Source organism: Acomys russatus, chromosome X (assembly GCF_903995435.1).
Source record: "Acomys russatus chromosome X, mAcoRus1.1, whole genome shotgun sequence".
NCBI classification, from domain to species: domain Eukaryota; kingdom Metazoa; phylum Chordata; class Mammalia; order Rodentia; family Muridae; genus Acomys; species Acomys russatus.
The window spans coordinates 89,372,353-89,400,260 of record NC_067169.1 but is presented as its reverse complement, the minus strand read 5'-3'; the positions used below and the strand labels follow the sequence as shown (position 1 = coordinate 89,400,260).

Here is a 27,908-nt window from a genome sequence, read left to right as displayed (position 1 = left end):
ACTAAACAGAGAATTGTCAACAGAGGAGTATCAAATGGCTGAGAAACACTTAAAGAAATGCTCAACCTCCTTAGTCATCAGGGAAATTCAAATCAAAACAACTCTGAGATTCCATCTTACAGCCATCAGAATGGCTAAGATCAAAAACTCAAGCGACACCACATGCTGGCGAGGATGTGGGGAGAGAGGAACACTCCTTCATTGCTGGTGGGAATGCAAACTAGTACAGCCACTTTGGAAATCTATCTGGTGCTATCTCAGAAAAACGGGAATAGGGCTTCCTCAAGACCCAGCTTTTCCACTCCTTGGAATATACCCAGAAGATGCCCCAGCACACAACAAGAAAATTTGCTCAACCATGTTCATAGCAGCCTTATTCATAATAGCCAGAACATGGAAACAGTCTAAGTGTCCCTCAGTAGAAGAGTGGATAAAGAAACTGTGGTACATATACACTATGGAATAGTACTCAGCTATTAAAAACAAGGAATTCCCGAAATTTGTGGATGAATGGATTGAGCTAGAAATGATCATAATGAGTGAGTTAACCCAGAAGCAGAAAGAATCAAATGGTATATACTCACTTATATCTGCATACTAGCCCAAGGGGCATGCCCCACGAAAGCCTTCACTTACCAGGAAACTGGGACAGAGGGGAGGGCATCCTATTGGGACTCTAAATGAGAGACACATGGGAGAATAGCAAAATAAAAGGATCCAGAGGATCCTAGAAATCTACAAGTAGAACAATATGATAGGCAGATTTGGGCCCAGGGGTCCCGCTCAAACTAAGGCACCAGCCAAGGACAATACAGGAGGTAAACTTTAAACCCCTTCCCAGATCTAGCCAATGGTCAGAATATTCTCCACAGTTGAGTGGAGAGTGTGATATGACTTTCTCACTGTACTATGGTGCCTCACATTTGACCATGTCTCCTGGAGGGGGAGACCTGGTGGCACTCAGAGGAAGGACAGGAGGTTACCAAGAAGAGACTTGATACCCTATGAGAATATACAGGGGGAGGTAATCCCCCTCAGGAACAGTCATAGGGGAGGGGAATTATGAGAAAATGGCGGGGGGAATGGGAGGATACAAGGGATGGGATAAACATTGAGATGTAACAAGAATAAATTAATAAAAGGAAAAAAAAGAGCATGAGAGCAATGTTCTTAGGATTAACTATTACTATTTATTATCTGTATACAGAGATAGAGGGACTTTGTCTATGTAACACATGTGCAGTGCCCAAAGAGGCCAACAGAGAGTCAGACGCCCTAGAGCTAGAGCCTAGGTGGTTGTGAGCCTCCCTATGTGGATGCTGGAAACCAATCTCAGAACCTTTAACAAGGAGTAAGGGCTTTTAAATGATAAGTCATCGCTCTAATCCCAATGGTGGTTTACTATGTTTCTTTATTTGTTTCTTTGTCCATTGTCTGTCTGTCTGTTTATCTATCTATCTATCTATCTATCTATCTATCTATCTATCTATCTATCTATTTGCACTAGTGCTTTGCCTGCATGCAGGTATGTGTGCTGACTATATTCCTTGTGCCCTTGAAGGTCAGAAGAGGGCATTGGATCCCCTGAAAGTGGAGCTACTGATGGCTATAAATTACCACGTGGGTTTGGGGAAGCGAACTCAGGTCTTCTGCAAGAGTAACAAGTGCTTCCACACACTGAACCATCTCTCCAGAGCCATTAATATCTTTATTTGCCTTGTTTCTGTAGATGCTGATGATTGAACATAGCCCCTTGAATGTTTTAAGCACAGGCTTTACCACTGCACTGACCTCTTCTTTCAACCCTGGAGAACAGTATGTTTAATCTTCACCAGAAAATATAAACATTTTTTTCCAGAGAGTGGTTACAAAAGTATGATTATTTTATTAGTTTATTTCTGGTTTTTTGAGACAAGGTTTCCTGTGTAACCCTGGCTGTCCTGGAACTCACTCTATAAACCAGGCCTGCCTTGCCTCTCAAGTACTGGAATTAAGGACATGTGTCACTATTTCCTCACAGAGGAAAAATAATACTAAAATTATAAATATTTGACATAGCTGATGTATGTAGTTTTTTCCAATCTGTAGAATAAAAGACACCACAAATGGGGCTGGAGAGATGGCTCAGAGGTTAAGGGCACTAGCTGTTCTTCCAGAGATCCTGAGTAAAATTCCCAGCAACCACATGGTGGTTCACAGCCATATATAATGAAATCTGGTGACCCTTCCTGGGGGGCAGGCAGAGATGCAGACAGAATGTTGTATGCATAATAAATAAATAAGTAAATACATCTTTAAAAAACATACCACAAAGGAAATACTAAAGTCTCAGAAATGTTTATATTATACATAACAGACAAAAGCATATCTTATTTAATAACGGCTTCTGTGCTGGTTAGTTTTATGTCACCAAGACACAAGCTAAGATCATTTTGGAAGAGAAAATGTCCCCACCAGATTGACCTGTGAGCATGTCTGTGGTCCATTTTCTTGGTTGATGACTGATGCTGTTGGTCTCATCCTGTAGGGAGTAATGCCACCCTTGGGCTTGTGCTCCTCGGTGCTATTTAAAAAAAAAAGTAGACTGGTATCCTGATGAGACATGGGTTTAGACTGTGGGAGAGGATCCCCTCCCCCATCAGAGGTCTAGGGATAGGGCAGATAAGAATGAGGGGATGACAATTGGGATGTAATCTGAATAAGTTATAATAAATAACAAATGTTTTTAAAAAACAAAAGAAAAAGAAAATAGGCTGAGCAAGCTATGGGCAGCAAGTCAGCAAGTGGAACTCCTCCACAGCCTCTGTTTCGGCTCCTTCCTCTATGGAGGCAAGGCCGCCTGTCCTTGAGCATGGCCGCTCCTTGACTTAGACTCCACAATACTGTAATCATAGGCATGTACCACTACTCATGGCTTGCAAGAAACATTGAAGTAGAGCTTCCTGTGAGCAAGGTAATGTTCCTGATGCTTTGTATGTATTATCATATCATTGAATTCATTTTAGAATCATGAAAAATTACATATATTTCATTGTTTTATCCATCTGTTTATTTCTGGCAGCACTTGGGACTGGACTGTATTACCCTGAGGCATTTAAAAAAAACGGTTTGATGCTGGGTAGTGGTGGTGTTCACCTCTAATCCCAGCACACAGGAGGCAGAAGCAGGTGGATTTCTGTGAGTTCAAGGTCAACCTGGTCTGCAGAGTTATAGGGCAGCCAGGGCTCTGTAACACAGAGAAACCCTGCCTTGGAAAACCAAAACAACAACAACAACAAGAAGAGCAGCAGCAACAAAAGTGCTTTTATGAGGTGCTGGGGAGATAAGTCTGGGTGTTGTACAAGTTTGTAATCCCAGCACTAGAGAGGTGGGGACAGGCAGATCGCTGAGGCTCATGGGCCAGCCAGCCTAGCCTACTCAGCGAAGACCAGCTCAGTTCAAACCCTGTTTTAAAAAGGAAGGTTGGTTTCTGGAGAATGGCTCAGTGATTAAGAGGACTTGCTGTACTCTGGCTTCAGAGTTTCTGACACTCTCGTCTGGTCTCCATGTATACCTGCATGTATGTGCACATACCTATGCACAGACAGACAGACACACACACGTACACACACACATGCACACACACACGTACACACACTCACACATGCACACACACATGTACACACACTCACACATGCACGCACACATGTACACACACTCACACATGCACACAATTTAAAACAATAAAAGCTTAAAAGATTTCTAAATCTAACAGAGTGATACATACCTGTAATCTTAGCTCTTGGGAGGTAGAGGTAAGAGGGCCAGGAGTTCAAAACCATCCTCGGCTACAGAGAGAGTTTAAGGCCAGCCTGGGCAACATGAGAGCTAGTGGTGGCGTTTGAAGGTAAAGACTTGAGTAGTAAAATGTGTGGTTTGTATGTGAGAAGCCCTGAATACAATCCCTGGTGTTCAACAAACCTACAAACCTACAACGTGTTAACTTCTTACAAATTTTAATTCTGTTCCCTTTGTATGTATATCATATTGTCTGTTCATGAATGTCTTCTCTCTGTCATGAGTTGAGGAAAGAACCTTCTGAAATGTTCCACTGTAAGATGAACAAGTGGAGAACTGACTTCTCGTTGATGTGGAAGTGGAGAGGATAGAAAAAACAAATTCTACGAAAGGAAAGAATGATCAAGCCACACTTGGCAGCTCACACCTATAATCACAGCACTATAAATGACAAAACAGTATAGACAGAGAAACAACACAGGGTCATATGTTGTGGACTTTTACTACTTTTCAGTTGAATGGGGTACCTGAGCAATTTAAACAATAAATGGATAGTTGGTGTCCACTATGTCAAGATACATCCTTTACATTTTACATAGTTCCTCCAAATATCAGCTGTCTTGAGTAGAGAGCTTGACCAGTTCTAAGGTGTAGCCTGCCTAATGAAAAGTGTAAGCATGCACGAATACTTCTTCAGTTGCCTGTAGGAAGATTGCATGCTACAGGTTTAGAACAAATGTTAGCTGAGATTTACACAAATATGCAGATCTTTAAAAGTCATTATAATAATTTTCGTGTGGTGTTGGGAGCCAAACACAAGGACTCACCACATACTGAGATTTCTGCTTGGAAAGAAACATGATGAATTTAACTGTTATCGTCATCATAAAATGTATCTCTTCAAAACTCTTTTGCTTGTGTGCACAAAACACACACTTTGAGAAACCCATGCCTGGCTATTTATACATATAAAAATAATTTATTGTCCTGGAGGAAGAGACACACAGAGTTATTTAAGCTAATGTGTGAATTTGCCAAAAAGTATGCCTGAGAGTCTATTTTTCTCCCCTACTGACTGACAAGGAAGTTTTCATCTTGTAGCCCTCTGCTCGACATGGTACAAAGTATGTCTTGCAGTTTTATCTGAGTTCTGCTCCAATTTCTGTGTACTTTTGTGTCCTTCTGTTTTCTATGTCGTTGCTTGAGCTTAGGTGTGGTTTTTGAATATTTCATTTACCTGCAGTGAGTGCCATGATGTTTATACTTAAAGGTATCCATTTACTCATACAGGTCCCGCAATCACCTAAATCATACTATATATGAAACGAGTAAGTCACCCTTTCCTTCTTGAGCTACCAAGAATTACCATTTTTGTAGCAATAAAGCATCTGATATGGGTGTGGGGTTAAGTGCTAGTGGTGAATGTGGTAGCAGTGTGGAAAATTACTTTCAGTCAAATACAAACAATCCCAAGTGTCACACCTGAAAAAAAAAAAAGAATTTAAAAGGAAAAATAAAAAACCCCAAAGATCTTGGCATAGTAGCATATGCCTTTAATCCCAGCACTCGGGAAGCAGAGGCACTTGTGAGATTCAGGTTACTCTGAGTGAGTACAAGGAGAGTCTGATGCCTTAAAAGATCATTTGAAATACCATTAGGACATTTTGCAGCTGAAGCTTTTCTTTCCATTGCATCCCAACACATTGTACACTGTCCTTCCTTTGCTGTGAAGATTGAGCTGTGCCTTGCAGTATGTTTTCCTCTGTCAGTACATTGTAAAATCTCACATCAGTATTTTGCATAAGTCCGGGGAAGGGGCCACAGACTTACAAGGCCAGGCTGTGGGGAGAAGGATTTCAAGTTCAGCCAGTTCAGGGTGCACTGTGAGTCCTCATTTCAGAAACAACAAAATGGAATTGAGGTAGGGACTAAGCATTTTGATTAAACACTCATCAGGCAACTGGCATGTCAGTTGTTTCACACACTGGGTCCTATGAATAACGCTATCGAGAACAGTCATGGAAGGAGTTTTTAGTAGAATGGGCGGCTTTCAAGCGAATGGAAGTGGGACTATTTGAGTGGAGGTAAGAGACCAACAGGATAGAAAGAGGCAGTCAGGCCTGTGGAGGTGTAGTGGGGGGAGGGGTGAAGTGAGTAAAATGGCACACATCTATGAATATGTCTGCTAACTTCAAAAATTAACAAGGATGGTGGGGGAGGAGGTCCCCTTCTGTCCCAGGCCTAGCAGAGGGTACTAGGGTGAAAGAAGAAGGGGGGAACCAGAAGATACAGATGAAGGGATAACAATGGAGATGTAATCTGAATAAATTATTTAAATTAAAAAAAGGAAAGGGAGGATGTGGGAGGAGTTGGGGAGGGCAAAGCACGATCCAAATATATTGTGTGACTTTTAAAAATAAATAAATTTTTTAAAGAATAAAAAAATTAACAAGGACAGAGCACATCAATAAAGAATCTCCATTCTGGTTTTCCTGGCTGTGAAGCAGACTACTGATGCTATGAAGGGAAGGGGAAATGAAAGGTCAACTGAAGTGGGGAGGGGGATGGGAAGGCAACGTGCAGGGCTGGGAAAGCAGCAGGAGATTGAAGGGATAAATAAGGATGTTTGAGAAAGCCATACACACACCTATTATTTATAAGACTTCTGGAAAAATACATATATAACCAGGTGGTGGTGGCACACTCCTTTAATCCCAGGACTCAGGAGTCTGAGGCAGGTGGATTTCTGTGAGTTTGAGGCCATCCTGGTGTACAGAGTGAGTTCGAGGACAGCCAAAGTTACACAGAGAAACCCTGTCTAGGAAAACACAATACACAAATAAAACATGTACACATAGTTTCAATGGAATTACTCCACCTTGGAGAATAATGTCCTCCCCTTGAGTTACAGGTCAGAGTTTAGAATGAAAAATCCGCTGCCAGGTCTGTGAACCCTCCCTTTGAAGGGTTATGGATTCGGGGTTCAAGTGAGCTCCCAAACAATTCAGGCTGGTTCCATTGGTCAGGTTTCCTACCAGAAGCACTTGAGATACCACACTATTGCTCTGCGGGAGAAATGACTCAGCACTTAAGAACAGCCACTACTCTTCCAGAGGACCCAGGATCAAATCCCAGTACTTCTACAGCACCCCACGTCCTTGTTTCTATAACTTCAGTTCCAAGGGCTCCAGTGCCCTCTGTGGCCTTATTCTGGACTCTGTGGACACTGGGAATGCATGTGGTACACAGACATCTAGCAGATTACACATGGGGACGTGGTAGAACTCTAACCTTTAGTAAAACTTATTTAAGCTTGTTTTGCCCTGTAAATACTTTTGAGGATCTTGGATGGCTGCTTTCCTGCTTTATGGTGCCTTTAGTAATTTCACGGACGCCAACAGGATCTCAGAAAAAAGCAAAGACAAGCTGATTCAAAACCCACTCAGCTTTCCCAGGCCCATCACTCCCCGCCCCTTTGAGACTCTGGGGCGATTCTAAGGTATCGCACTCTTCCAGTGGGCGGGGCCAGCACTCAGAGGGCGGGAATTGCTCTTCCCCTTCCTTTTCTTCTTGGCTCCCAACCCGGAGTGGGAATAGTCAGGGGTGGGGGATGGGGAAGGCGGGGCCAGAGGCGGATGCTGCCGGTGGTCCCAGCGATCCCCCGGTCCGAGAGTCACAGCACTGCCGGGCGTTGATCAAGTAAGTTTATCCTCACCTCCCCACACCCTAACTCCTTTTTCTCTGATGCCCCAGGACTTGGTGGCTTGATTGGTCTCTCTGCTGTTGGAGTGTCTCTCCTGTCTGCTGACTGCGCGACCCTGAGCCTGGGAGCCTTGGGCCTTGGCAAGCACTGGGAGCCCTCAGACCAGGGGAGGAGGCACCACGTGAGTTGGCCATGTTCTTCCGCTCAGGAACATCAGGTTTTGTTTCCCGGGCAGCATCTTTGAAGATGGAAGAGCTTCGTGGGGGATCCGGAATTCCCTGGGACAGAGGTCTCTGCAGAAGGCTCCAGGAACCCTCACCCTAAGCAGGGTGGAGAGGAGAGGAGAGCGAACTCGTTGCTAAAGCTTGACCGCCCAGCGCATTGTTGTTCCGGGTCCCTAAACGTATTGGTAAGAAGAACGTTTTCTTTTGTGGAAGTTTCAGACAAAAAAAAAAAAAAAAAAAAAAAAAAAAAAAACAAAAAACAACAAAAAAAAACAATACAACAAACAAAAAACCAAAACCAACAACAACAAAACATTTTTGTGCGTGTGTACTGGCAAGTTCTCACAAAAAGACAGGGTGATTGGTTTTCTACTTTTCTGTTTGTTTTCTTTTTCAAGGCAATGTCTGTAGGTAGCTCTGGCCTTCCCACTACAAGGCCTTTCTACCACTGCTCTCCAGATGCTGCCCAGAGAACAAGATTCAGTGTCCCTAAACTCAAGAACAAGGTCGACCCACTTGGTGCCTCCTCACCAGGCCTGAGGGATTCCAGTGCGTACTAGGAACTCACTCTGTAGACCAGGCTGGCCTCCAACCCAGAGATTCCCCCTACCTCAGCCTCAGGAGTGCTAGGAATAAAGCCCTGCACCACCACTGCTTGGCGGCCATGCACATTTTCATTGTTCTACTCTAAGCTCTAAGGTTTTGAGAACACGAGGAGATACGAAAATATGGTTATGATTATTTTTACGGCACTGATTATGGATACCAAAGCTTGGCACATGCAAGTAAACCCTCTCAGCCACAGAATGGCAAGCTCCCTAGAATATTAACGGAATAGCTAAAGTTTTAGTTAAAACATTTTTTAAAAAAAACAAATACTTTGAGATAGCAAAGTCTATAATAATGCAAAATGTGCATAATTTGAGAAAGTACTATATAAAAAATAGGTCACGTGCTATTTACACTTGCTAATGTTAAGTTTGTATTTGTGTGAGCTTCTTTTTTTTTTTTTTTTTTTTTCTTTTCTTTCCTGCATGGATTGTCTCCTCAGTCACTGGCCACAGGAGTCTTGAGAAGTCATAGGACTATGCGGGCAGGGACTTGAGCCCAGCTTCTTCTCCAACATTGTGGAAAGGGACACAGGGCAAAATGTGTGAGTTTCTATGTGTCATTGTATTCCATGTATGTATGTATGTATTTATGGGTCTTTTGTGACAGGATCTCTCTGTGTAGCCTCCCAGACCTGCCAATATCTTGGCTGTCCTGAAGTTGCTTTGTAGACCAGGCTGGCCTCGAACTCACAGCCGTCTGGCCACCTCTGCCTCCCAGAGTGCTGGGATTACAGGTCTGCCCTTACAAGCTTGGTATTGTCCTTGACTTTATTGTTATTCATGCTGAAACAGAATTTCCAATGCAACGTCATTTAAAATATACGAATTCTGAAGAGATACATATCATAATTCCTAGTTATTCACCGTGATGAATATTATGTCCACATATAGGCAGATTTTTCTTTCCTCTGTGTTTTTAGTCCAAGGTAGGGAAACTTAAGCTTCCTCTAGGGTATAGAAGAAAGAAAAATGACCTAATACCAAAACCAAAACAATGAGTAATGTGTTCACTGGCCACTTACTTTTTTGTGTAGCTACAAAGTTTATCAAGGTATATTCAATAGAGCAGTCATGGAACTATATGAGCTTTATGTACATAGCCAGCCCTCTTTCTCAAAAAAGTTGTATGTACTTGCAGCTCTTAGATTCCTGTGTAGCTTTAAGCCCTCCACTTCATCTTATCTTTTATTACGAACTAGTTGTCTTATACCCAGCACCCTCCTGGCTTCATCAGCCTGATGCCGAGGTTACAGGTCCTATGCTAGCACATACAGTACTCTATAACTACTTTGAAAATTTATTATGTGATGTTGTGTGTGTTTATGGAGTCTATGAGTGCACTGCATGACCACTATGTGGATGTTGGCCAGAGGGCAATTTGGGGACTTAGTTTTCATTTTGTACCTTCTCTAGGACACAGTGTCTCTTACTGTACCTGTGGACTGTGCACTGCAGCTAACTGGCGTTTACTCTATGAGTTTCCTCTGCTCTCCTCTTTCATTTCTATCTCCCTATACTAACTAATACAGGGATGGCATGTGCACTACTGGCACTGGCTACTAATATGGTTTGCACGATGGTGCACTCAAGGCCTCGGGTTCACAAAAGTCCTTGCACGAGGGAGAAGCCCTGCGCTTAGATGAATCCTAACATACCTTGTTGTAGATATTGCTCGTTTTTCTTATATATACGGAGAAAACTTTTACCCAAATATATTATCTAATATATTTATCAAAGCTGGACATCATTGTGTGATTATATTCCTTTTGATAATGAAATAGTGTGAGGTGCAAAAGAACATTGAAATTAACTTCACTCAGGAGAGTTTAACTAACTTACTGCTACAGAATATGGTCATATAGATATAAAGACACGAATGTGTGTGTGTGTGTGTGTGTGTGTGTGTGTGTGTATATAACATCTCCTTAGTTTGAGTCAGATATGGGCCCAGGTACTAATACAAACTAAGAAAACATGAATATGTCATATTCCCAAAGTGTCATATTGAGGATTTTCATTGACAATATTTTTTGTATCGGTGACTAGTAGCCACTTCTAGAAATATAGGAAGAAAAGCATGTAAGGGACTTGACTGCTATAGGTAGTTTGTTTTACCCATGTGTAATAATATCAGTGTATATATTTTTTTAAAAAGCATAATAAAATACTTTTTAAAATCTTAAAATCCACTTGAAATATCTAAACATTAATAGATTCTCAGTATAGATAGATAAATATTATCTAAATAGACGACAAATACGAGACTATGAACAAATACCTGGAAACAAACATCCATGGGTTTAAGAAAACATCATGGAAACTAAATCACTGAGAATACTACAACATAAAATGTATTGTTCTTACCCTATTTCTAAGGCTAAACTGAGATTGCGTGTATTAAGCACTGCAAATTTTGTAGTTACCTTTCAACGACTATGTATTTTTCGAACGTACTTTTGAAAAAGAAATATTAATTAATTTCCACGGAGCCAGTATTTAAGAGAAGTTTTTTTCTTGTCTGGGTGATTAGTGGAACTTCAGGAAGGATGAGGAGAAAAGTATGCAAAGGAAATGACACCAGGGTCTGAATTATATTACATTCTGAAATTTATGTCCAGCCAGAGCCAGTGCACAAGGCCAAAGCTATTACACATCTTTTTCCTTGATATGACACGACACAACCACAGCTAACATATATCACTTTGGGGATGAACACACAGAAACACACACACACACACACACACACACACACACACACATGAAAACACCATGGGCTACTCGGTTTCTCTGGGCTGTCCTCAGGATCACTTTGACAGAGAGCCTTCCTTGCCAAATGTCCATTTTATTTCATGAACCCCATCTCTGCCCTCCTCAAAGACCCTTCCTCCTATCCTGCTCTTCTGCTTGGTGTTCTCTGGGGCTTGCCTTCTGAGTCTTTTTCATAGTGTGTGTTCCCCCCCACCTCTCTCTCTCTGTCTCTCTCTCTGTCTCTCTGCCTCTGAGCTCTGCTCCAGGTAGAGCTGATGGACCCTGATGTGTCAGGAAAAGAGTGATATCCCAGAACCCCTCAAGAGGTCTGCCAGGTACCACCATGGTCATAGGCTACCTTGCTGTGTGTACCTCGTGGGTAGGAGCCCAAGTCACTGTTGTGATTAGGAGTGACTGTCAAGAGAAGCAGCCAGAGGAGGGTGTGGGCTGAAGGATGCCCCAAAGAGGCCAGACAGTCAGCTTACCATCCAGGCCAGGTACACTATGGGGCCTCTTCCCTGGGATGCCCATCATCCATGCGGGCAACATCCTCGTGCCTTCTCCTGACTGGCTAGCTCACCTGGGGACACAGGGAGAAGAAGAACAAGAGTTGACAAGGCCGCTATCCTGTCCTGTCCTGCCCTGCCCTGTCCATGGATCTCATGGGGAAAAATAAAGAAGGCACTATTGGCACAATGTGGGCCCTACAAGATTGCATGCTGTGTGTGTGTGTGTGTGTGTGTGTGTGTGTGTGTGTCTGTGTCTATGTGTGTGTTCTTTCTCTGTGTGTCTCTTGGGAAGCTAGGAAGTTAGTGGCCAGAGGCAAGTCCAGAGAGGACCCTGCCTGTAGCAATGATTATGGTGTTTAGGTCAGAGGTGATTATCAGATGAACCGGATGACAGACAAGTAGAGGAAAGCCTTTAGGGCTTCATCCCTGTTGACTGAGCACAAGGGATGCAGTTTTCCAGGATGGCTGGGCTGGGCTGGCGAAGGTCCATGAGCCTTGGTGCTTACCACCAGTTGAGTGACAAACCCCATGGAAGGTGGCAGGACCCTTCCTTGGGGTTGGGCGGCCTGGCACCTCTGAGAACTCAGAGCAGGCCCAATCCTGATGGAGTTCCCTTTGGAGCATCAGAGTGGATGCTTGCAGAAGGCTTCCAAGAGTGAGAGAGATGACCAGCAATGGCAATGGCAGGGTTGTGTCCAGGAGGCTGGGAGAGTGACCTTCTTCTAGGGGCCATTCTGCAAGAGGCTGGCTGTGTGCAGCTGGGCCCCTGGAGACTCTCAGTGCCACTGGAAGGAAGGCTTCCTGTTGGAGAGTGACAAGCATTTGCCCAGTGATCACGTTCTGTGTATCACTTGGTCTCCAGACAGACCTCTATGCCCTGGATACTGCCGCGGGACCTCTGTGGGTCACTCTGATGGAGAGGGACTCCTGGAGAGAGGAGGAGCTACAAATAGACAGAGAATGAGACAGAGACAGAGAGAGACAGAGAAAGACAGAGAGAGTGGTGATCCCTGTAGGGGTTCGTGGGTGTGTTTGTATGCAGCCTGTGGGCCAGACCCATTTTCTCCAGGGAGGAAATGTTGTCTGTGCTATGGATCTGGGCCCTAGAGAGAATGGATGACAGTGCCTGGTGTAGATTTTTGTGTGGAGTCTGGGACCTTTGTTAGAAGTGGCCTGGAGAGATGGCTCAGTGGCTAAGAGCACTGTCTGCTCTTCCAGCAGTCCTGAGTTCCATTCCCAGCCATCTGGGGGTGGCTGACAGTCATCTAGACTGGAATCTGATGCCCTCTTGCAGCAGGCAGGTGCATACATACCGGCTAGGGAGATCACACATAGAATAAGTAAAATCTGTAGGGCGGTGTGTGCGTGTGTGTGTGGCGGGGGAGGGGGGGTGAAGAAGTGGGAGAAGAGGTCAGGAACGGGAAGGATGTGCTGGGGGGATCCTGGTGGGACAAGAGACAGTTGCTCCTTCTGCATCCTTTGTAGGTGCCCTCTGGTCCCCTGGAATCTCCTGAGAGAGCTGCAAGCTGCATTCCTGACCAGCCCTGGCCACAGGGAGGTAGGTGGGTGTCCAAGGAGGACTCAGAAAGGAAGATCCATGTCTGAGAAGCACTTGGGGTCTCCGGAGGGAGGGAAGAGAGTGAAGTGTCCTGAGCGGTGCCCCGTGGTCTGGGGGTGCGGGTGGGGTGTAGGCCTGAGGAGAGGACAGAGATTGTGCCAGACCTCCTGGGAGCTCAGGATGGTTGCCTGGTTGGCTGGTGGGGCCTAGTAAAGTGGTCAGGTTGGGGGCCCAAGCCAGGGCCTGGTAGGCCACTGGGCAGATTGGGGTGGAAGGCTTCTTCTTTTGCCATGCCCCTGTCACACACAGAGGCCTGCCCTTGGCCCAGCATCCCCCTGGGAGCCTCCTCCTGCCAGGTGGGAAGCCAGTGCTGGGCTCAGGGCCCCCCTGAGGCAGGTGTCCCCTGTGCCCTTGACCTGGCAGCTTGGTTGTGCCCAGGGTCCCTCGTATCAGCACTCCCAGGTGAAGCCTGGCAGCTGTAGTGGTCACCAGAGTGGGCAGAGTGGGCGGGGTTAGGCCAGAGCTGCTTGGTCTGCCAGGGGGCGTGGCTAAGCTCCTGGTGTGTGTCTGAGGCTCCTCCCCTAAGGTGTAGATTGGCAGGAGGCTTTCTCTAGAGTTCCCTGAGGGTAGCCTTGCAGGCACAGGTGAGCTGCCTCCTTCTCCAGCCAGCAAGCCCTTCAGGGGCTGCCAGGTGCCCTAAGTGGAGGTTGTCCTGTCTGGGCAGTGCACTGTGTCCCAGGAGTCCTTGCGACCTGTGCGCGCCTCCCCCTCTGCACACCCGCTCTACCTCATCCTCCCCTGCGCGCCGCTCCCCCCACTGCGCATCAGACTCCCCAGGGTCCCTCCACTCCTACACCCAGGCACCCAAGCTCACAGCCCTTCCCTTCGGGACTCTTGCAGGCTGCCCAGAGACCCATCTCAGGACTCTCAGGGCCTTGGGCTTAGCGGCCATCTTAGAGTCTGGCGGCATCCCGTTGGCGTTTTTTGCTTCGCGAAGGGCGGAGGGAGTGCACCCATCACCCTCCGCCACTGGCATCTGCGGTGCACTACTGCCATCAAGCGGGATGCTTTTGCTGCTGGCAGCTGCAGTTCCCTTGCTTGTCTGCACATGGCGGCCACAGTGCCCATTGGCAGCTTCTCCGGGCCTGCTGGGCGGCAAGGACGTGCTGGTCTCCTGGCCCTGGGCCCTTCTTGGGCCACGAGACCTGTGGGAGGTAGCAGGGTGGAGGTGACCCGTGGCCAGGACACAGCGCCTCAGGCCTTAGCTACCAGGGCTCTGCAAGCACAGCCTCCCAGGTTCTCCCTAGTCGGCCATCTTGGCCAGGGTGACTGGACCTCTCTTCACAGGACCTGCAGCAGGGGCTGCTTCTGGCTTTATGTTGGAAACAGGTCCCTTCTGACTGCCCTGACGCCCAAGGCCACCCTTGAACCCCCAAACCTTGGGTGTAGGCGTCCCCTCTGCACCCACAGCTGACTTAGCTTACTAGTAGGGCAAGGAACACATGCTCACACACTCTCTCTCTCTCTCTCTCTCTCTCTCTCTCTCTCTCTCTCTGTCACACACACACACACACACACACACACACACACACACACACACACACACGAAAACACCATGGGCTACTCGGTTTCTCTGGGCTGTCCTCAGGATCACAGGGACAGAGAGCCTTGCTTGCCAAATGTCCATTTTATTTCATGAACCCCATCTCTGCCCTCCTCAAAGACCCTTCCTCCTATCCTGCTCTTCTGCTTGGTGTTCTCTGGGGCATGCCTTCTGAGTCTTTTTCATAGTGTGTGTTCCCCCCCACCTCTCTCTCTCTGTCTCTCTCTCTGTCTCTCTGTCTCTGAGCTCTGCTCCAGGTAGAGCTGATGGACCCTGATGTGTCAGGAAAAGAGTGATATCCCAGAACCCCTCAAGAGGTCTGCCAGGCACCACCATGGTCATAGGCTACCTTGCTGTGTGTACCTCGTGGGTAGGAGCCCAAGTCACTGTTGTGATTAGGAGTGACTGTCAAGAGAAGCAGCCAGAGGAGGGTGTGGGCTGAAGGATGCCCCAAAGAGGCCAGACAGTCAGCTTACCATCCAGGCCAGGTACACTATGGGGCCTCTTCCCTGGGATGCCCATCATCCATGCGGGCAACATCCTCGTGCCTTCTCCTGACTGGCTAGCTCACCTGGGGACACAGGGAGAAGAAGAACAAGAGTTGACAAGGCCGCTATCCTGTCCTGTCCTGCCCTGCCCTGTCCATGGATCTCATGTGGAAAAATAAAGAAGGCACTATTGGCACAATGTGGGCCCTAGAAGATTGCACGATGTGTGTTTGCGTGTGTGTATGTGTGTGTTTGTGTGTGTGTGTGTGTGTATGTGTGTTCATTCTCTGTATGTCTCTCGGGTGGGAAGCTAGGAAGTTAGTGGCCAGAGGCAAGTCCAGAGAGGACCCTGCCTGTAGCAATGATTATGGTGTTTAGGTCAGAGGTGATTATCAGATGAACCGGATGACAGACAAGTAGAGGAAAGCCTTTAGGGCTTCATCCCTATTGACTGAGCACAAGGGATGCAGTTTTCCAGGATGGCTGGGCTGGGCTGGTGAAGGTCCATGAGCCTTGGTGCTTACCACCAGTTGAGTGACAACCCCATGGAAGGTGGCAGGACCCTTCCTTGGGGTTGGGCGGCCTGGCACCTCTGAGAACTCAGAGCAGGCCCAATCCTGATGGAGTTTCCTTTGGAGCATCAGAGTGGATGCTTGCAGAAGGCTTCCAAGAGTGAGAGAGATGACCAGCAATGGCAATGGCAGGGTTGTGTCCAGGAGGCTGGGAGAGTGACCTTCTTCTAGGGGCCATTCTGCAAGAGGCTGGCTGTGTGCAGCTGGGCCCCTGGAGACTCTCAGTGCCACTGGAAGGAAGGCTTCCTGTTGGAGAGTGACAAGCATTTGCCCAGTGATCACGTTCTGTATATCACTTGGTCTCCAGACAGACCTCTATGCCCTGGATACTGCCGCGGGACCTCTGTGGGTCACTCTGATGGAGAGGAACACCTGGAGAGAGGAGGAGCTACAAATAGACAGACAGAGAATGAGACAGAGACAGAGAAAGAGGGAGAGAGAGAGACAGAGATACAGAGAAAGACAGAGGGGGGGTACAAAGGGGGCAGAGAGAGTGGTGATCCCTGTAGGGGTTCGTGGGTGTGTTTGTATGCAGCCTGTTGGCCAGACCCATTTTCTCCAGGGAGGAAATGTTGTCTGTGCTATGGATTTGGGCGCTAGAGAGAATGGATGACAGTGCCTGGTGTAGATTTTTGTGTGGAGTCTGGGGCCTTTGTTAGAAGTGGCCTGGAGAGATGGCTCAGTGGCTAAGAGCACTGTCTGCTCTTCCAGCAGTCCTGAGTTCCATTCCCAGCCATCTGGGGGTGGCTGACAGTCATCTAGACTGGAATCTGATGCCCTCTTGCAGCAGGCAGGCGCACACATACCGGCTAGGGAGATCACACATAGAATAAGTAAAATCTGTAGGGCGGTGTGTGCGTGTGTGTGGGGGTGGGGGGTGAAGAAGTGGCAGAAGAGGTCAGGAACGGGAAGGATGTGCTGGGGGGATCCTGGTGGGACAAGAGACAGTTGCTCCTTCTGCATCCTTTGTAGGTGCCCTCTGGTCCCCTGGAATCTCCTGAGAGAGCTGCAAGCTGCATTCCTGACCAGCCCTGGCACAGGGAGGTAGGTGGGTGTGCAAGGAGGACTCAGAAAGGAAGATCCATGTCTGAGAAGCACTTGGGGTCTCCGGAGGGAGGGAAGAGAGTGAAGTGTCCTGAGCGGTGCCCCGTGGTCTGGGGGTGCGTGTGGGGTGTAGGCCTGAGGAGAGGACAGAGATTGTGCCAGACCTCCTGGGAGCTCAGGATGGTTGCCTGGTTGGCTGGTGGGGCCCAGTAAAGTGGTCAGGTTGGGGGCCCAAGCCAGGGCCTGGTAGGCCACTGGGCAGATTGGGGTGGAAGGCTTCTGCTTTTGCCATGTCCCTGTCACACACAGAGGCCTGCCCTTGGCCCAGCATCCCCCAGGGAGCCTCCTCCTGCCAGGTGGGAAGCCAGTGCTGGGCTCAGGGCCCCCCTGAGGCAGGGGTCCCCTGTGCCCTTGACCTGGCGGCTTGGTTGTGCCCAGGGTCCCTCGTGTCAGCACTCCCAGGTGAAGCCTGGCAGCTGTAGTGGTCACCAGAGTGGGCAGAGTGGGCGGGGTTAGGCCCAGAGCTGCTTGGGCTGCCAGGGGGCGTGGCTAAGCTCCTGGTGTGTGTCTGAGGCTCCTCCCCTAAGGTGTAGATTGGCAGGAGGCTTTCTCTAGAGTTCCCTGAGGGTAGCCTTGCAGGCACAGGTGAGCTGCCTCCTTCTCCAGCCAGCAAGCCCTTCAGGGGCTGCCAGGTGCCCTAAGTGGAGGTTGTCCTGTCTGGGCAGTGCACTGTGTCCCAGGAGTCCTTGCGACCCGTGCGCGCCTCCCCCTCTGCACACCCCCTCTACCTCATCCTCCCCTGCGCGCCGCTCCCCCCACTGCGCATCAGACTCCCCAGGGTCCCTCCACTCCTACACCCAGGCACCCAAGCTCACAGCCCTTCCCTTCGGGACTCTTGCAGGCTGCCCAGAGACCCATCTCAGGACTCTCAGGGCCTTGGGCTTAGCGGCCATCTTAGAGTCTGGCGGCATCCCGTTGGCGTTTTTTGCTTCGCGAAGGGCGGAGGGAGTGCACCCATCACCCTCCGCCACTGGCATCTGCGGTGCACTACTGCCATCAAGCGGGATGCTTTTGCTGCTGGCAGCTGCAGTTCCCTTGCTTGTCTGCACATGGCGGCCACAGTGCCCATTGGCAGCTTCTCCGGGCCTGCTGGGCGGCAAGGACGTGCTGGTCTCCTGGCCCTGGGCCCTTCTTGGGCCACCAGACCTGTGGGAGGTAGCAGGGTGGAGGTGACCCGTGGCCAGGACACAGCGCCTCAGGCCTTAGCTACCAGGGCTCTGCAAGCACAGCCTCCCAGGTTCTCCCTAGTCGGCCATCTTGGCCAGGGTGACTGGACCTCTCTTCACCGGACCTGCAGCAGGGGCTGCTTCTGGCAGTATGTTGGAAACAGGTCCCTTCTGACTGCCCTGGTGCCCAAGGCCACCCTTGAACCCCCAAACCTTGGGTGTAGGCGTCCCCTCTGCACCCACAGCTGGCTTAGCTACTAGTAGGGCAAGGAACACATGCTCACACACACACACACACACACACACACACACACACACACACACACACACGTAAGTTCCATATATAGTAAAACTGTTGTATTGGTTTTTCTGAGTGTGGCTTATTTTGCTTAGCATAATGATCTCATTGTTTCATTTCTTCATACAAATGGAGATCATGTTTCCTTGGTACATTCGTATCTTGGGCAGCTGTGTTGGTTCCATTTTGAGCTATTTTGAATAGTGCAGCAGTAAATATGGATGTGTACCCATCTCTGTGGCCTATTGACTTCCTCTATGTGTAGATGTCCAGTGTGAGACACTGCTGTTTCTTTCCCTTTTTGAAACTGGGCCTTACTAGGTAGCGGCTATCCTGGGGCCCATTATGTAGACCAGGATGACCTCACACTCACAGAGATTGCCCTGCTTCTGCCTCCTCAGTGCTGGGATTAAAGGCAGCAGCACAAGGCCCAGCCTTCTCTTATTTCTTGGTTGTAAGGGGTGTAAGTACTGCTGGACCTTGCTTTGTGGGAACACCTGAGTTGGAGGCCACTGTGACTTTCTCTTGGGTAACAGGTGTAAATATCCTTAGGGCAGGTTAAGTATGTATTATTTTCTTTTAGCCAGTCTGGTACAGCCCTTTTTTATAATCACCTAGCTGGTTGGGTCAGTATTGGCAGCCTTGGCACCATCATATGTCTTTGCAATCATTCTTGTAGGACACATGGGGCTTTTTATATGGCTTAAACGGGTGGCCCAATTAAAGATGTCCCTCTTTGTTGTCAGGCTTTGGTTAAGCCATTCCTACTCCAGTATAAATAACCTGCCCTGCATGCACACATATCTAGCAGTCCTGACCTACGTGGAGGAGATACTGACTGGCACTTACTAAAGCCAGCATTTGGAGACATGGCTTTCCCACATGAAGGGATTCTCTAGGGTCAGTTCCCATAGGATGCCTCCCCATACTCAAGGCAGGGTCAGAGAGGCTGAGTGGGGACCAGGGTGAATGCATATCCACAGGATCAAGGACATCTGGAGGCAGACTAGGAGCTGAGTCACTGTCCCCATTTCTAGGTAGTTTTGAGATGGTCAGTGGCAGTAGCTGGTCTGGGTTGGCTCTCTTTGGCATTAGTGTGGTAGGTGGCTTGACACCTGCAAATTTGAGAGTTGAGGGAGTGAGTGGGGCAGCTTGGGAAATTAAAAAAAATTACGGTTTTTCCGTATACGTTTATATTATTACACATACATGCAATAAACTGCCTACAGGAAGAAGAACTGTGATGTAATCAGGAATTCTATAAATGTTACATTTTTAGTGTTTTGGCTATTTGTATTTGACAGCCTTTGACATCTTTCCTGTCTTGGTTTGTCCAAAATTCTGAATGTATATCAATCTTCATCACATCTTGTCATTAAGCAGTTTGGACAATTTTTTTGTGCAGTGTCAGCCAATTCTATGAAGACCCACTAGTGGTACTTGTGACCCTACTCTCAGAGTTGCTGAGTCCTTTGGGAGCAGTGGATTTTAAAAGAAGTGTAACCACACTTTACAGTGTGCAGTGCACACTAAATAATACACGTGGCAGAACTAAAGTTCTATTTGTTTTCCCAGGCCTGAAGATTGGGAGTGGTACTGTGTGTGAAAGTTTCAAGTTAATTCTCTGTGCAGGTAGAAAAAGCTACCAGGCCTGAGAAGTGCACACTGTAACCAGAAAATGTTTCTAGCCATGTTTACATGGATAGGACCTCTGTTTTGTGTCAACCTGAGGCCCTTGGATGCCTGATTTTCCAAGAATACATTGAAAGGCTCTACTAGGTTGTGGGGTGAGTATTGGCAGCCTTGGCACCACCACATTTCTTTTCAATAATTTTTGCAGATTCAGTAGCCATAACACTGTGAAATTATTCACATAACTCGTTCACTATCCTTATTTATCATTTTATTTGGATTTTCAAGGCAGAATCTCACTATGTAGCCCTGGCTATCCTGGAACTCACTCTGTAGCCAGGCTCGCCTCACAGAGCTCTCCCTCCCTCTGCTTCTGAAGATCTAGGATTAAAGGTCTGTGCTACCACTGTCTGGCTTAATTTTAAATTCCTTGTCTCAATTTCTCCAGAGACTTAATACCAGTGCCTTGATATGCCTTTGAGGCTTTGGCTTGGAGACCAGTTGGTACCATATTGAGGCTTTGGATGCAATCTCCTATTGGATGATCAAGCCATCCGGTTCTCCCTGCTTATCTCCCCAAAGGTCCTTACCTGGTCTGGATGTTCAGCCTAGCCTTGTCATGTTTACTCTTGGGCCTCATAGTCTCCTTAGCCACTGGTGTGAAACCCTAGAATTCATTCAGGGGTGGGGACTTCTTCCTTGCAGAGACCATCAGAGAGCTGAGAGGCCTGGGAGCAGCAGTGATTCTTCATCAACTGCCGTCCTGCTGAAGGAGATCTTGCTGGGGCCTCCTGAAATGACTAAGTACTCCAACACCAATGAGAGCAGAAGGGAGGAGATGCCACCACTGGACTGAAGCCAAGCGAGCTCCTGAAAGGCCTCAGTCCTGGCTCTAGTTTGCATTCTCATTTGATACTCTAAAACCACAAGGGCAGGTAGGCAAACAAGGGAGATTTTGCTGAAGGCATGAGGCAGTCAGCAGATTGCACAGGGCAGCAATCTGGTGTTCTAGCTATTTCTCTGGGTTATTTTCTTCCGGGTAGCAAGGAATGTCATGCTTGGCAAATAAGCAATTACAAGGAGCACTTTAAGTAAATCACCAAATAAATTGATAAATCAGTGTCTAATAATTGGTCTTCTTTTTAGCAATATGTGGGAATCATGCTTAGTTTTACTTATGAAGTCATCAAAAAAGCATAATATTTGTCCTGAGGAATGTAATTACAGTAGAAAGAAACAAATAATTGTTAAGATGATAGTGTCACTATTTGTTTTCTTTTATTGAAATAGATTCTGTAGCCTATAACTAATAAAGCAACAGTTTTCCTTAGCCCCGCTGGCTCCCCAAATTAATTGTCACAGAGAGACTGTGATTTCTTTTACAAGCTTAAAGCACTGGATCTAGGTAGATATCAAACTTCTAAGCTATTTAGCTATCCCTCAGCTACACACCCAAATCTAACTGCTAATAAGTCACTCTTTCTGGGCTGGACTGAGGGATGTGACACAGCATCACATGGTGTATGTGAGAATGTGCTCCTCTTGGGTGTAACCAGATCTTGGGGACCAGTAATTAGCATTAGAATACATAGCACCAGACCAACCTCCAACAAGATTATTTTATCACATAAAACATTTTATTACATAAAATAATTTTATCACTACACAAAATTTATCCCTGATTATGTTTTCTCCTCCCTGTGTTCCTCCCAGATCCTTCTCGCCTCACCTCCCATCCAGATTCAGTCCCTCTCTGCCTCTCAGTAGAAAAGGACAGACTTCTAAGAGATAATAAAATATATCAACATAAAGTATAAGAATATAAAATAAAAACTATGATATCAGAGTAGGACAGGACAAGACAACAGATGGCACAGAGCCCAAGAGAAGGCACAAGAATCAGAGACTCCTTCATTTCCACACTCAGGAATTCCATAAAAACACTAATCCAGAAGCCGTAATATATATGCAGAGGACCTGATGTAGACCTGTGCAGGCCCTGTGCATGCAGCCTCAGGCGTTATTCTATTTTACATATTTGTATTATTTATATATTGATCTCATTCTCATGGTTTTAGCTAAAAGCTTGAGCGCTCTGTAGAACAATAACGTTGTGAATGGGTACTCCTCCTATTTCCTCCCCATACTGTCCCACTTCCCCTCTCCCCCAGATCCACTGCCCCTCCTTCTCCCTTCAGAAAAGAGCAGGCCTTCCAGTGATATCAACCGGACACGTAATAAGACTAGGCACAGAGCCTTGTATTGAGGCTAAAGGAGACAACCCAGCAGGAGGAAGAAAGCAGCTATTAGACTTAGAGAAGTGACTCTGTTGTCTCTCCAGCACCATGTCTTCCTGTGTGCCGCCATGCTCCCGTGATGATAATGGACTAAACCTCTGAACCTAAGCAAGTTCCATTTGAGGGCTTTCTGAGAGCTGCTGTGGTTGTGATGTGTCTTCCCAGCAATAAAACCCTCAGACAGGTACCCTCATCATTATTCCTAATTATAGAAAAACTCTTACAGGCCAGGCTTGGTTGTGCATGCCTGTAATCCCAGCATTTGGGAGGCAGAGGAAGGTGGATCGCTGTGAGTTGGAGGCCAGCCTGGTCTACAAACTGAGTCCAGGGCAGTCAAGGCTTCACAGAGAAACCCTGTCTCAAAAAAACAAAACAAACAAGAAACAAAAGTAATGCTGGCAAGGATGAGAACACAGGGGGATCTGTGTACACTGTTTTGAGAATGTAAACTAGTGCAGTGACTATGGAAATCAGTATCAAGGGTCCTAAAAACTAAATATAGATCTTTTATATAGCTGAGCTATGCCACTCCTGTGTCCTTACCCAAAGGGCTATGAGTCAACATATCAGAGAGAGACACTTGCACACCAATGTTTATTGCAGCACTATTCCCAACAGTTAAGCTGTGGGACCAACCTAGGTGCCCCATGGTAAGGAAATACAAAAGAAAATGTGACGCGCATATATTATTGTAATGGAAGATTTGGTTCCTTTGTAAACTCGGTTGTGCTCCGTAAATATGTTTTAGTGTTAATCCTGAGTGGGATTTCAGTTTGAGCTTTAGCTTGTCCACACCAGTAAATTGTCTCGTGAGGGGCGTGGCTTTTGCCAGCTGTTAAGGCCTTCCTGGTGTAGCTGGGAGAAGGGCTTGGTATAGGGCTTAAGGCTATAAGTAAGAGCACAGGGAGGGAGAGCACAGTGTGACATGCAGTGTTGCCATGTGGCCTGGCCTGTAACAGTTTGAAGAGACCAGGTGTCGTGGTTTGGAGCAGACAGACAGAGAGAAATGCTTTGAGGAGCAGTGGCTTGGGGGAGACTGCTGGCTGGTGCTGTTGGAGGAGATGGGTATAGCCCAGAGGAACCCAATTGACCTTAAGCAGCCAGGAGAAGCAGAGGGGCCCCTCTCCCCACTAACCTTCTCTCTCCTATGTAAGGTTGGGAGGTTGGAAGTGAGGCTGAGGCCTATACACACTAAAGAGAGAAGAGTTTACTTATAGAAAGATTTTTCATCCATTAAAAAAATAAGTAGTGTCATTTGGAGGAGAATAGATGCAACTGGGATGATGATGTTAAGTGAATTTCATCTCAGAAAGACAGACAGACATTTTCTATCATATGTTGTTGTTAAAACGTCTTCCCAACTGAAGATGTAAGCAAGGCCTCTCTCTCCTCCTAGGGCCCAGACTACAAACTGAGGTGTAATTCCATCAACGTTCACTATGGAGAACCAGGGAGCTTATTTATTGGGCTTCCTGGCAGAGCATAGGTGAGAGGTGACTTAGAGGTGCGGGCACTTCTCCTCTATCCAGCCCCACCTGGAAAGCCCTACCCAGCAGGAATGAGAGAGAGAGAGAGGGAGAGAGAGAGAGAGAGAGAGATACACCCATGCAGACCCCAGGTGGGGCTCGGCTACTGTAAAATGTCAACAAGCCTGGCTGGGATAACCTTTTGCTAGAGGGGCTTAGCTGAATGTTCTAAGGAAGCAGTGCTTTGGCTAGGGGGACAGTCACTCAACACACTCTGCCTCTTCTTCCAGCTCTTACATTCTTCCCACGCCCCTCTTCAACAGTCCCTGAGCCATGAAGGGGGTGATACTGATGCGCAACTACATTTCTTGTGCTCCAAGAGGGACTGTGTCTCCATTGCTTTCTGGCCACTCCTCCATCTCCAGGTCATAGTCACTGAAGCCACCCTTGCACTAGTTGGTGCATCTTGCCTGCTCCTCCTATCACAAAGCATGCAGGATGCGTGGTGGCACACATTTTTAATCCCAGCACTCAGAAAGCACAGCCAGGGGGAGTCTCTGTGAGTTCAAGACCACCCTGGTCTACGTAGCAAGTTCTAGGACTATATAGAGAGGGACCATGTCTAAAAAGAAAAGCACGCAGAATCAATGGTTCCCTGGCACTTTGAGGGTTAATTGTCCTCAGCATACTTAGCAGCTACTTTTGTAAGTATAGAATCTAGCTCTTGGGAGAGGATACTCCAGGCCCAGTTCTAGCTTTCTTTCTCAAAGTACAGCAAGCAAAGGATGTAACCGCTTCAGCAGTAGGGTCTAACATGTATGGGTGTTTTGTCTGCATGTATGTCTGTGCATCACATGCATGCAGTGCCCATAGAGGCCATAAAAGGACGATGGATCCTCTGGGACTAGAGGTACATTTGTGAGCCACCTTATGGGTGCTGGAAATTGAACCAGGGTCCTGTGGAAGAGCCACTGCGCTCTCTTAACCACTGAGCTTCCTCTGCAGGACACGAAACTGTAATCTTAATAAAATATTCTAAAGGTTTTTAAAACGCAAAATAAAGCTGTTTACCAATCAATAGATGAACATTTACAATCAATCTGGATGACAGCAAACACTAACATTGAATCCTATTAGGCAGTATTGGTCTCCCAAGAGTTCAGTTCTTGTCCTTAATTCCTTTGAAAAGAAAGTAAAGTCTCCTTTTTCATCTAAGAAGATTCAAGTTGCCTACTGAGCTTGGAAAAAAACAAAGCTAGTTAAAAAAAATAATACTACGTGAGATATGATAAGTCTAAATTTACATAAAGATTTTTAGATACACCAAATGTTTTCTTCAAGGCTGCCAACTACAAATAGTCCAAACACTATGAATGTAACATTCATATAATTCCTGATTGTTTCGTGGTTATTCTTGCTGTGGTAGCTAATTGTATATGTGTGTGATGATATTAATATATATGTAAAATATAAAAAATATTTAATGACTTATAAAAGACCAAAAAAAAAGAAAAAGAAAAGAAATGTGCTTTTCATATTTAAGTTTAAAGTATTTGTCGAAATTTGTTTTCTTTCCTTTTGTGTAAATACATAATCATCTAGATTTTAGCTTTCTCTGGAAGGTTCAGAGCCTAAAATAATCCTTCCACTTTACAGAAGAAGTTTCCCTGATTTAGGATCCTTCATTTTGGACAACTCTATTTTACCCAATAGCCGTAGAGTCAAGAGGGGTTGGGGTCAGGGCTAGAGAGACAGCTCAGCAGCTAAGAACACTGTTGCTCTTCCAGAGGGCACTAGTTCTGTTCCCAGCGCTGACGTCAGCTTGATCATATATTCCCTTCATGCCAGTGCTAGGGGAATCAGCTACCTTCTCCTGAGCTGCCTCCCTTAGGTTCCAGCACTGACTTGGCACAGACACTTTAAAAGAGGAGGGGAGAGGAGGGATAGGGACAGCTTTGACCTAATGAGAGGCCTGAGTTTCTAAGACCACACACAAAAAACCAAACAAAACAAGAAGATGTTTCCTAAAATGGAAGGTTTTGGATCAATTATTGGACGATGGCCATGACCGTCTTCACTCATCAACAAATCAGCTTACAGCTGGCTACCTGGTGAGAAAACTGTTTATATAACCGTCATAAGCCCCGCCTCCACCCCCTGTGACGCACAGTATAACCCTTGTAGTGCCCAGATGTTAGGAGAGACTCTCAGGTTGCCATCTGCCTGGGCTGGTGTCTTCTGCCACTGCGTCCCTGCTACTTCCATGAGACCACCTCAGGTAACACCATAGACTTTTTTCCTTTCACCTGGGGTGTCTGCCGAAGCTCCCTCTATAACTCTAAGGTCCCTGTGAATGTCTTTAGGAGCCAACAGCTTCTTAATCACAATCTTTCCCGAAGTGTCCTGGTGGTCCATGCCATAATCCCTCCGCATCGCCCGGACCTTGGCAGTCCGAGGAGTCAGTATCGTCTTTATCCCTCTTCCATCAAGGCCTTGTTGACGTACTAACTAGTGCCATGTCTAATGCCGGGCATCAAAACACACCCAAAGAGAGCCAAGACAACCCATTAACACTTGAGGGAGAGTGGGTACAGGAGGCGGCAGAAGGTGCCGGGATAGGCTGCGAGTCCGGCCTGGATTGGGTTTCTGATGGACCTGAAGAACTTAGTCCCGGACAGGTGGAGACTGTTGGGACTGAGAGAAACCTAGAGCGTGCCGAGGCTGAAGAAAAGTCGGAGGAGGAGGAGGAGGAGGAAGAAGAAGATGATGAAAGCCCTACAGTAGATCCAGATATTGTGGTGAATACCCGACATTTTCCAGTCCCTAACTTACGTATTATGTTCATGGAGCTAGTCCACACCATTCTGAATCGTGTGTATAGCAAAAACCACATGCTGATTAGGGACCTCGAAGTGATGGTAACACCTGACACCTCTGCATCTGACCACTCAAGTGAGGACCAAGTACCACCCGGGCCCATCCCATCAACTGTGAGGGCCTCAGACTATGAGAGTCGGGGATCAGGCATGACCCAGAGCCTGCGGGAGGTTATCTCCACATTTCCAGAGTTTGAGGAGCCTGAAGATTTCGAGGAAGCAGAAGATTGTCACCTGTATGAGCCAGCAGTTAGGGCAGCCCAGGAACCCGCAGAGCAAGGCACAGGAGAGGTGGCAGCAGAAGCTACAGCAGAAGAACCACCAAAGCAAGTCATAAAGCAGATCGTGGCCTCAGAGGGTAAGGAATCAGGCCTAGGTGCCTGGAGAAGCCATCAGTGCTGGGCAGTGGGCAGTGACAGGGAAGAAGGAAATAGGCAAATGACCAGGCCTGGGAGGGAGGGAGGCTGCTGCCTTGGCTAAGGCTGCTCCTTTACTGGGCAGAAACAATGAGCTGTGGGAGGTGCTGGGCTCAATCAAAGGTCAAAATGTCTGGTTTTCTTTTTTAATGGTTTGTTAGTTGTTATTGGTTTTGGTTTTGTTCATTTGTTGTGAGAGAGGTGTCTCATTCCTTGTTGTGGTTGGGCTGGTCTGGAACTCTCTAGGCAACAGAGGGTGATTTTTACTCACAATTTCTTGCCTCTTGGGGGCCACTGAGTGCTGGGATTAAAGTCCTACTTCACTGGGCCAGTTCTATGACAACCTTTCCACATTTTTGTTCTGAAACAGAGACTCACACAGGATAGATTGGTCTTGAACTCACTATGTAGGCAAGGTGTCCAAAAGAGAGCTTGGGAGCTAGTAGAAGGGAAGCCTGACAACAAAAAAACCAGTAAATAGCATTCCTCATTTTGAGTCTGTGGCTTTGAAAAGTGTGAAGGTTCTTGGAAATGTGGTTTTCTGCATGGACATGGTTTGGGAGCACTTGGTGGGAAGGGAAGCCTTAATCTTCATATATTGAGAAAAATTGCTTGAGGCAAAACAAGGAGCTTCCTTCCAAAATTCTGCCCAAGGTATAATGGGTGCAAGGTGGTTGACTTATGCCCCTCATTTCTTCTTCTAAGGAGAAGAAATGTACTTCATTGCTTAGGATATTTTCTGGTAAAGGGAGAGACATGTCCCTGGGGAAAAGATCATTGGGCAGATGTGTCAAGAGTAGGGAAGTGTAGCCTGAAAACCAGGAAGGAACTCAACTACAGCTGTTTCTGTAGTTACTCAT

General features: G+C 47.0%; 1 protein-coding gene across 1 annotated transcript in view; it reads right to left on the bottom strand.

Moving 5' to 3' along the window:
- The window catches only part of LOC127185388 (PWWP domain-containing DNA repair factor 3A-like), a 36,272-nt gene extending 15,639 nt beyond the window's left edge, over positions 1-20,633 (bottom strand). Inside the window, 3 exon segments of the mRNA XM_051141865.1 lie at positions 14,005-14,335; positions 17,693-18,043; positions 20,584-20,633. Of these exon segments, the coding sequence (XP_050997822.1) occupies positions 14,005-14,335; positions 17,693-18,043; positions 20,584-20,633 (732 nt within the window).
- Positions 20,634-27,908: the final 7,275 nt, after the last annotated feature.